Source organism: Monoraphidium neglectum (genome assembly GCF_000611645.1).
Source record: "Monoraphidium neglectum strain SAG 48.87 unplaced genomic scaffold scaffold02357, whole genome shotgun sequence".
Lineage (NCBI taxonomy): Eukaryota > Viridiplantae > Chlorophyta > Chlorophyceae > Sphaeropleales > Selenastraceae > Monoraphidium > Monoraphidium neglectum.
In genome coordinates, this window is record NW_014011271.1 from 1 (window position 1) to 9,489 (window position 9,489).

General features: G+C 62.6%; 3 protein-coding genes across 3 annotated transcripts; 2 read left to right on the plus strand and 1 right to left on the minus strand.

Moving 5' to 3' along the window:
• Window positions 1-159: 159 nt before the first annotated feature.
• Window positions 160-2,942, minus strand: MNEG_10534 (ADP-ribosylation factor GTPase-activating protein AGD4; the record flags this gene model as incomplete). The annotated part of the gene is made up of 8 exons (XM_014040992.1): window positions 160-279; window positions 444-737; window positions 1,055-1,222; window positions 1,472-1,598; window positions 1,807-1,922; window positions 2,096-2,169; window positions 2,396-2,567; window positions 2,886-2,942. Coding segments are annotated over 8 exons (1,128 nt in total), but the record flags the coding sequence as incomplete, so codon positions are not given.
• A 1,681-nt stretch (window positions 2,943-4,623) lies between these two features.
• On the plus strand, window positions 4,624-6,620 carry MNEG_10535 (hypothetical protein; the record flags this gene model as incomplete). Its single annotated transcript, XM_014040993.1, has 7 exons — window positions 4,624-4,817; window positions 5,015-5,135; window positions 5,233-5,275; window positions 5,476-5,530; window positions 5,770-5,941; window positions 6,129-6,228; window positions 6,409-6,620. 7 exons carry the CDS (start codon window positions 4,624-4,626, stop codon window positions 6,618-6,620), a joined length of 897 nt encoding a protein of 298 aa, XP_013896447.1.
• A 758-nt stretch (window positions 6,621-7,378) lies between these two features.
• Window positions 7,379-9,354, plus strand: MNEG_10536 (Peter Pan-like protein; the record flags this gene model as incomplete). The annotated part of the gene is made up of 7 exons (XM_014040994.1): window positions 7,379-7,396; window positions 7,559-7,648; window positions 7,858-8,049; window positions 8,347-8,475; window positions 8,639-8,731; window positions 8,889-9,090; window positions 9,347-9,354. The coding sequence occupies 7 exons, from the start codon at window positions 7,379-7,381 to the stop codon at window positions 9,352-9,354; spliced, it is 732 nt and encodes a 243-aa protein (XP_013896448.1).
• Window positions 9,355-9,489: the final 135 nt, after the last annotated feature.

Genomic DNA, 9,489 nt, shown 5'->3' on the forward strand with positions numbered 1-9,489 from the left:
GTGCGGGGGGGGGGGGGGGGGGGGGGTGGGTCGCTGAGCCAACGACAAGGGGACTGTGGAGGTAGGCGCCCCACACGTTTGACACCACACGTGCAAAAAAACCCGCCCGTGCGTGCACGCATGCATGTGTGCGTCAGCCGTGCTGTGCGGCCGCGCCACCTTGTGTGAGTAGTAGTACATCATGCCGTTGGAGTCCAGCACGAAGAAGCGCCGCTTGAAGTCGCTGCGCCCCTTGCCCTGGCTGCGCTTGCAGAGGTAGCCCTGCTTGATAATGGACACCTGGGGGGGGGGAGGCACGGGTGAGGGCCGGGGGTAAGCACATGGCAGCCAGGGCTGCACGGCCCCAGGGATGTCGGCCATGTGCGAGCAACACCAGCAGGCCCCCGCGCGCAGCGCTGCAGCGACCCCCGCGACGCCGGCACCCCCCATCCCTCAACCCGCACCTGCTGGCCGCTGGTGGACCGTGTGGTGCGTATGAGGCGCTCAATGTCGGCACTGAGCTCGGCGTTGGCGGAGCTCATCTGCACCGGGCCCCCTGGTCCTGCGCTCAGCACCACAGAGCCGCCGCTGGCAGGGCCCGGGCCGCCGTTGCCGGCCGCGCCGCCATCCAGGCTGGCGCCGGCGCCGGGGGCGCCGGAGCCAGGGACCGGCTCCAGTGCCGCGACCTCCCGGGCTATGAGCGCCTCCCTCCTGTCCGCCGCCTCCTTGCGGCCCCGGATCATGTCCTCCAGGCCGCGCTGGGGGGGAGAGAGGGCAGGGGCAGGGGGTGGCGGCGAGGGTGGCCAGCATGCCGTCAGGGTGGGGGCGCAAAATGGCATGCAGGGCGAATGGGTGGGTGCTCGCATGCATGTGGACGAGTACGCGTGGGTGCATGCGCGCGTTCTGATTGAAAAGTGGAAGTAGAAGAAGGGGCCAGTTGAGGGCCCAGGTGCCGGCGGCCCAACCAGTCGTGCCCTCTGCTCGTATGCGACCCTGCGTGCGGCCAGGGTCTGCAGCGCCGTGGCATCCGCGCCATGATGGCAGGCCAGCCTGGGAGCCCCGTGCCGTACCGCACCTCTCTGAGCACCTTCTCCGCCCTCAGGTGCTCCCCGATCTGCAGCGCGTCGTTGATGGGCGACTCCAGGCGGCCCAGCAGGTCAGTGCCGTTGCGGAAGAACATGAGGTGCGCGTGCACCGCGCCCACCACCAGCTCCAGGAACGAGTAGCGCTTGGACAGCTCCACCTTTCGGGGGGTATTGCGGGATTGCGGGGGCTGGGCTAGGGGAGGTGGAGTGGCTGTGTGTTCCAGCTGGGGGTGCATGCGTGGGCAGGACCCCGGACAGGGAATGCCGCCTTCAGCAGACACCATTCAGACGCAGGGGTCAGGCCAGCCAGCTGTGCAAAACAAGAGGCCGCCGCTGCAAAACGATGACTGTCTAAAAAGGCGCCATATTCACGATGTCGTTGCCCCCGCCCCCACAAAAGCCCCCACCTCTGTCAGCTTGCGTGCCAGTTCAAAGCGGGCCTCCTCCTCCCCGCAGCGCGCAGTTGCCAGGTCAGCGTGGCTCTTCTCCAGCACCTCGCGCTTGGTCAGCTTCTTCAGGCTCTGGTGACGCACGCTGTTTGAGTGAGGCAGGGGTTCGATGGCATTGGGCAACTGCGTAGTGCGATGCTGTGCCCCATTCAGTGCTGCAGCCACCTGGCTACTCTGGCACGACCGCTGCAGCAGAGTAGACTTGCGCATCCCTGCCAGACGCGGCTGCTGAAGGTCAAGGGCTCAAGGTGGCGCCAAGCCACCGCACCCCTGCACGAAGCCCCCGTCCCCACCGCGCGGATTCGTAGTCCGATGCCTTGCGGTCGTACTTGCGCCGCTCATCACGCGCCGCCGCCAGCACCCCCTCCATCCAGTCCTTCTGGACGCGCTCTATCATGCCCAGGTCAAGCTTTGGGGTGGGGGGGAGAGGAATGGCATGCAGTGTCAGGGGGAGGGGCCGCAGCTGGGAGGGGTGTGACCCAGAGGGAAGCACGCAGCCTGCAGAACTTGCATGCGCACAGTGCCACCCGCCGGCCTGCCTTTTCTGGACGCTGCCCTTTGACCAGCAGCTGCTGGTCGCACCTGAGTGCGCAGGAAGTCATAGAAGCCGGCCAGCTCCCGAAACACCTTAATGAACTGTGACATCACCGCGGAGCCTTGAATGGTACAGGGGGTATACACACCGAGGGTGGCAGAGGGATGATGAGAGGAGAGGAGGGCAACGCAATGGCTTCGGGGTTGGCTGGCAGTCACACATGAGCAGAGAAACAGCAAACGTGCCCCCCATTGTGCTGCTTTTGCCATCCGCCGCTTGCCCGGGCGCCCCATGCCGCGCCCCTGCGCGGTGCCTCCGGTATCCCTGCACTCCATGCTGCCGCGCACCCAGGTGCAGGCTCTCTTCGTCCGAGCCGCCGCCAAAATCCGCCAGTGCTGCCGTGAAAGCATTCGTGGCGTCCAGCATGGTGGTGATCCCGTCGCGGTACTTCTTGGCGCCCGCCAGCAGCGCTGCGCAGCGGTCCTTCAGGCGCTTGGCGGATGCCTCCATCTCATCCGCCTGCATGACGCAGACGGGTGGGCGACGGGGATGCCATGCATGAGAGACGCACAGAGCGCGTTGAACATCTAATGCAGCCACAGCGTCGTGGCGCTTGACACAGTAACAAGGCGTCCACATGGGGCGCAGCAGGAGGCACACTGCTTGCGCTGGTGCGCGCGGCAGCAGCAGGCAGCCCTGCTGGCGGGCCGCTGCAGTGCAGGCTTCAAGGTCAATAGTTCATTCCCCAGGGCTTTCATAACGGCGCGCCCGCAACATATGGTGCTGTAAAGCAAGGAACAGCCACTGTCCCAACTGATCGGGCGATCCAAGCCGCACCCGCTGCTTAAACATGGGTGTATCATCCAGCCCATCCTCTTCGTCGAACAGGATCATCGTGGTGGAGGCCCGTCACGCTGCACGGCTTGATGATAGACAAGACCGTGCAGCAGGCACTTTCAAACGCGCGGGGAGTTATAACCTACAAATTGCATGGCGGATCTGCACAGACCAATACAGTGCTGGGCGCAGCCGCAGTGATCGCAAGCCGCACACCTGCACCCGAGCCTGAGCCACGGCACTCGCCAGTCGCTGTGGTGCCCCTGCGCCCTCCTGCGTGCTGTGCGCAGGCATTCGTCACACCCTGACAGTAACGCAACCTTTGCGACAGCGGCAGTGGCTTGTGGTAGATTCATGGCTCTTTGTTGGTGACATGGTGATGTCGATTGTCAGCCTGTTTGCTCTCGTGGTGCTCCAACACAGGACATGGCCGGTAAGGGATAAGCGCAGCGCCCACCCCATGCAGTGGGATCAAGCATCTGGAGCCCATTCGGGCTCTCCTTGTCTGGTTCAGAAGTGTGCCTGGTGAGTGGCATAATCATGCTGGATGGCGAAGGGCATCACCCCCTCAAAACAGGACGGGCCACAAGGACGGGCCTTGTTCAAGTATTTAGGCTGACATCAGCCACGCATCATGGGCTGTGTTACAGGCCTGCCTTGTTATCATGTGGCACCAGCATCAGGCTCCACAGGACTCCCCAGGCCACCTCCGCTCTATTGTCCAGTGTTATCGGGGCTGCAAAGGTTTGCTTGAAGCTGAGTGCTGCACGGTGTTGCTTGCCACGGACAATCTTTCCACAGGCCCGGTTGAATGGTGCCCATGTTTTGCCCAGACAGGAAACCTGGTCTAACCCTATCAGGGGGGGGGGGGCAGCTATGCAAACTTGCATCTGCACACCTGTGGCCAGTGTGGATGTCTCATTGATTGACTACGGTAGCATGCAATGGTCGGAAGGATTTGTCATCCAGGCAAGTGGTGCAGCACGAATGATGTTGTGTGCAGTTCGAATAGCTGGTGGGCAGCTCACCCCTTTGCATTGACTCGCTCCCAGGCTGCGGTCAACGCCAGTGCGGCTTGGCTCGCCACGAAGCACGTTGCATGTCATTGCGGGCGATATGTAGTATCCATCCATTTCGATATGAAAACCTCTGACGGTCGGTTGTATTTGTCAACCGGAGCTTCTCATCAAGGCGCTCCACGCGCCTCATGAACAGTTCAACAGTGACGAGACTCGTGCGCTGGTTGCAGCTCAACTTTTTGATCTCAATCATCTTCCGTCAACATTAATTTATCTTGCTTTACGCAACCAGATCATCACCGGGCGATGCAGACGACGCAAAGTTTGCAGAGGCCTGCCCTGGCCGTGCCTTTGAGCGCATCTGCACGTTGTAAGCCACTCAGGGCAGGTCTGTGCTTCCCTCACCAGCAATGGGCATGCCGCCAGACCTCGGCTCCAGCGGGGCGCGCTGTCGCGCACGTGACGTGTGCACACACCAGTGCCACACAGCCTGGCGGCGATGGCGACATAGCGCGGGCGCAGCCAGGGACTAAGAGAGGTTGGAGTGACCATGACGTGAGTTTGCTGGCGAGAATCGCGGCGGCGAGATGGGCCCGTCGGCCACAGCCTGATCAGCGCTTAGCTGCTATCATGAAAGGGCACCAATGTCTTGGGTGTTTCACAATGATGAGTGGGGACCTGGCTTGTGAGAGAAACCGTGCAGTGGAGCACCAACCAGAATGCTCGTCGCGCCGGCACAGGTCTTGCGACGAGCGGCCCAGGGCGTGCTGGGGGTGGCGCTGTCGCTCATCGCAGCGACGCAGGACCCCTCTGCTGTGCTGGCTGCAGACATGGCGCCGCTGGTTGACAGCGCCAAGGTGGTTGCGCAGGAGCAGCGGGCAGGGCTCAGCAGCAGTCTGGAGGAGCTTGAACGGTGCGGGCCGATGCTGGTAATAGGTTTTGCAACTCGTCGTGTGTAGACACGGCGTGTTTCTGTACCCGTGCTTCTATGCATGGTGCCAGTATCGTTTGGGGGAGGTGACTCTTTGCGAGCCCTTGCGTAACTGCCAAGTGCCAGGTCTTCGGTGAGCTGCGCGTTCTCGATGCCCATTCTCCTGACCCCTCCTGAAGGGACTATGGCTGGAAGGTCCGCGTGTACACGGGGTTCGGCGGCCCCCTGGCCACCAAGACGGACGCACAGTCGCCGCGCCAGATGTTTGGCCCCCCTGATGAGAAGACGCTGTGGCTCAAGGTGATCTTCCAGGGGCAGCATGGGCAAGGTGGTCTCATGTCACCTTGCACATGGAACGCTGCAATCAAGTATACCACGTGCCCTTCCCCTCCCCTAGGTTGACCCCTCTTCACCCAACATCTTGAACATGGTCTACATTGGTGGGTGGATGGATGGCTGGGCAAAGACCACTACCACTACGAGCGAGCAAGCTTGCTCTCTTTGCACCTGCCACACCAGTCATACAAGTGTGGTGCATGTGCAAACACTGCACGCGCATGCACACACACACACACACACACATCTATCTATCTCGCATGGACGCATGCACATACACATAAATACCACACACACCACCCAGGGGACGACGTGCTGTTCAAGCTGAGGAGGCCGTTCCTGCAGGAGGTGCAGAGCAGGTGAGCCGGGTTCATGGCCAGGGAGCCGTGAACAGACCGCTACATCCACACCTTGCAGCATGCGACCCCAGAGGCCGTACGGACTGGGAGCTCAGCTCCTGACTGACCATTGCGACTGCCTGAGTCCATGTTGCGGGAGAGCTGCTGTTGGCTGCGTAGCGTAGGGGCCAAGCGACGGGCCACTTGGCCGGGTTGGTATTGAAATTCGGCTCTCAGGCCTCCATTCACGACTGTGGCAGGTATGGCAACCAATTCTTCGTGCGCGAAAACGGGGAGAACGCCGCTGTGCTGCAGGCCGTGGGGGCGCTGACGCAGTGCTTGGCAGCGCCAGAGGGCTGCAAGGTGAGCGGCCTGGAGCGGGCGCCCGGCCAGGGCGCGGGCGATCTTGCAGGGTCCAGGAATGGTATCAAGGTGGGGTTCCTTAGCTGCGAGGAACTGTACGCGGCTTGCAGGCTGCCATCTACAGGCATGGGTGTCGATGCAATGCAGGGCATTGACTCGCCCCTTGCCGCACCACACTCCCAAAAACTCTTCTCCTTATCTTCTCTGACCTGCTGGCCTTCTCTGCCCTGGCCGCGTTTGTGATTGCCGCCCCCAGGTGGTTCCTGGCCTGCCGTCGGGGCAGTACTACTTCACTCTTGCATTCTCCGTGGCAGGCGGGGTGATTGCTGGGGCCGTGTCAAAGCTTGAGCCGCAGGGTGAGACTGAGGGGCCAAAGGTTTCAGGCAGCTAGCAGCACTGAGCGTGTTGGGCACAAAAAAAAGTAGCAATTCGCGCCACGTGCGGGTTGGTTGGCCCCCATTGCCGTGTATGCCAATGCACCATGTTGTTCTTGGAGGTGACTGAACTTTGATGCTGCACACCGTCTGTACCCCCAGGCATTGTCCGCCGGAAGTGGATCTGGCTTCTGGTGTTCTCTCCGCTGTGGGCCCCGCTGTTCATCAACTTTGGGCTGGGCCCCGTCCTCAGCCGCACCTCGGACGCACTCCCTGTGGTGGGCAACTTTGCCGGCTTTGCGGTGGGCGCGGCCCTGCCTTACCTGGACCGGCTGCTGGCGCCGCAGCAGCAGCAGGAGGGCGGAACTCAGTGATGGCAAGGCCTGCACTGACGTACCAGGAGCTTGGGCACTTTTGAGCTTGTCTGGGGCTGGGCGTGCTGGACCACGCTCAAGGTGCACCAGACATAAATTTTGGTTTCTGCGGCAAAGTGCTGGCCTCATTTGTCGGTGGCGTGCCTACGCGAGTTGGTTGACCCAGCAGGCCCATTGCTGTGAGTGCGTACTGTATGTTTCCTTCAAGCATGCGCTTTTTCCTGCTCGGCTTCTTTGCCAACAGTGCATGCTGCATCTGGCCGCGAGGTGTGAAACAAGTAAAAAGCAGTGCTAGTCCAACAATGCCATTACCCTGTCTGGAGATATACCCTTTATGGAACATTTTTCATCAGAATGCAACTTTCCCACAAACGAACAACAAACCGGGTGCTACGTCAAGTGGTCAATGGCGCGGGGTGGGGTCACACAGGACGGCCCGGCGAGTGCTACCGTAGTATCCAGTTCCATGCATGGCCACAGGGTTGCCGGATGCGTCATGCTACATAGTCGTTGAGGCCCGGGTGGACATTGCTGCAGCCACCTGATGTGCCTGCCAGATGAACTTGTTGCCAAAAGGGGGGCGCACTACGTCACCCAGTCACCTGTCGCATGGCAAGCCATGATCTGGCTGGCCGCGTCACATCGCCATAATCACGACAAGTTCGGCTTTTATTTCTCCACTTGAACGCGCCAGCCTAGAAAGTTGTACAAGCAAGCCGGCAGACTCCACTCGATACATACCGGCAGCCTCAGCCGCCATGGCGAAGACGCGTAGAGTAAGTGTGTTGTACTACGATCGCGCATGGCGGCAGGCATGTCGCCGGGCCGCCGAACGCGGCGAGGGCAGCGCGTCAACAGGACAGTGCATAGCGGCGGCCGCCGACGCGGCGTTGCTTATTGCATCGAATCTCACTCTGCTGTGTGCTCGTTGACCGCAGAGGAAAAAGCGCACGCACGTGGTGGAGGGCACAGACAGTGCCAAGAAAGCGGAGCCGCGCACGTTTGTGTTCAAGCGCGGCAAGCACGGGGTGAGCGACTGATGCAGCGGCCGCTACTGCCGGCGGGCCGGCCACCGCCGGCTGCTGCCTCCACTCAGATGCTGACACCATGCCCGTGAAGCGCCTTTCGTGCATGCGCAGGCCGTTGCAACGCAATTGCAGCAGCCCTCGCTCCTGTGTTCCTGTGGGCGCACACACCCGCTCATGCGCTCGCGCTGCCGCTGCCGCGCCCGCCCCAGGCCCTGCTGTCCCCCCTGGAGGCGGACCTGCGGCGCATGATGCTGCCCAATACGGCCCTCAACCTGCGCGAGTCCAAGCGCAACCAGATGAAGGACTTTGTGTCGGTGGCGGGGCCCCTGGGCGTGAGCCACTTCATGATCCTCACAGCCACTGACAGCAGCAGCTACCTGCGCGTCGCCAAGGCACCCAGGGTGGGCACAGCATGGGCCGCCCCTGTGTTGTGGGCCTAGCAGCGGCTGGAGCGGCACACAGCCCGTGCTGTGTGAGGTCATCAGGGCCGGTTTCTGTGTTCCTCGCAGCGCACACCAGACGCAGTTGGCGCGAGCGCTCGCGGCAGGCAGCGGTTGCAGCACATTAATGACGAAGCCCGCACATGTTCTATGTTTTGCCTGCCGTTGCCACTTACTTTCTGGATTTCCTCTTCTTGGTTCCTGCAGTTCAAAACCTCACCCCACTTAGTCCCCTTTCCCCCCGCTGCATCCGCCCAGGGCCCCACCCTGACAGCGCGCATCAAGGGCTACTCCCTGGTGCGCGATGTCGCGTCATCGCTGCAGCGGCCCCGCATGCCGCCAAACGCCTTCAAGTCGGCGCCGCTGGTGGTGCTCAACGGCTTCCAGGTGCGGGCGAGACCAGGGCAGCCGGGTCCGCAGCAGACTGCTGAACCGCGGGCACGCATGTCGTCGGGGCGGCACGTACCTTTGGCAGCTGTGACCTAAATCGTGGCGCTCAACCCTGTATCGCAACGCAGCGGCCCCCGCCCCAACCCACTGCACCCCCCAGGGCGGCGGCCAGCACCTGCAGCTGGCGGCCAGCCTGGTCCAGGCCATGTTCCCGCCCATCAGCGTGCAGAGCGTCAAGCTCAGCGCTTGCCAGGTGGGGCCCGGGCGCGGTGTGCTGGTGGCTCCACCAGCATCAAGGCAGCTTGTTGCACTGAGGGATCCCCGCGTGTACTGCACTGCTTGGAGGAACTTGCTGCCTGCCGCCAGGTGCTTGACTCCACCCCGCCACCCCCCACCGCGTAAATCCCCAGCGCATCGTGCTGCTGTCCCACGACAAGGCCAGCGGCCTGATCAGCCTGCGCCACTACAGCATCTCCACCGCCCCCAGTGGCATCAAGAAGTCCCTCAAGGCGCTGCTGGCCAAGAGGGCCCTGCCGGGGGACATGGGGGCGCTGCGTGACGTCAGCGAGCTCGTGACTAAGAGCGGATACGGCTCGGTGCGCGGCCTTGGGGGTGCGGGGGGGGGGGATGTGGGGCAGCTGGCACAGGTTTTGTCGGCCACAGGTCACAGGACGGCACCTTTGGAATCAAGTTGATGGTGGGGCCGCGGCATGTCGCACACGGGACACCAAGCGGGTGAACGAATCTGTGTTTGCAAGGGGCGCAGCATGCCTGTGCACGTTTGCATATCACGCCCCCACCCCTCATCCTGGCATGCCCTCCTCCTGTGCCCCCTTCCCCATCCTCCTGCCACCCCGGCGGCCCCCAGGAGTCTGAGGGTGAGGACGCGGAGGTGAGCCGTGTGACTGTGCAGCAGGAGACCAAGGGGGGCAAGACCCTGGCCAAGCAGAGCAGGGTGCGGCTGCACGAGGTGAGGAGGAGGGGGGCTGGGGCTGTGGAAGGACCTCCCCC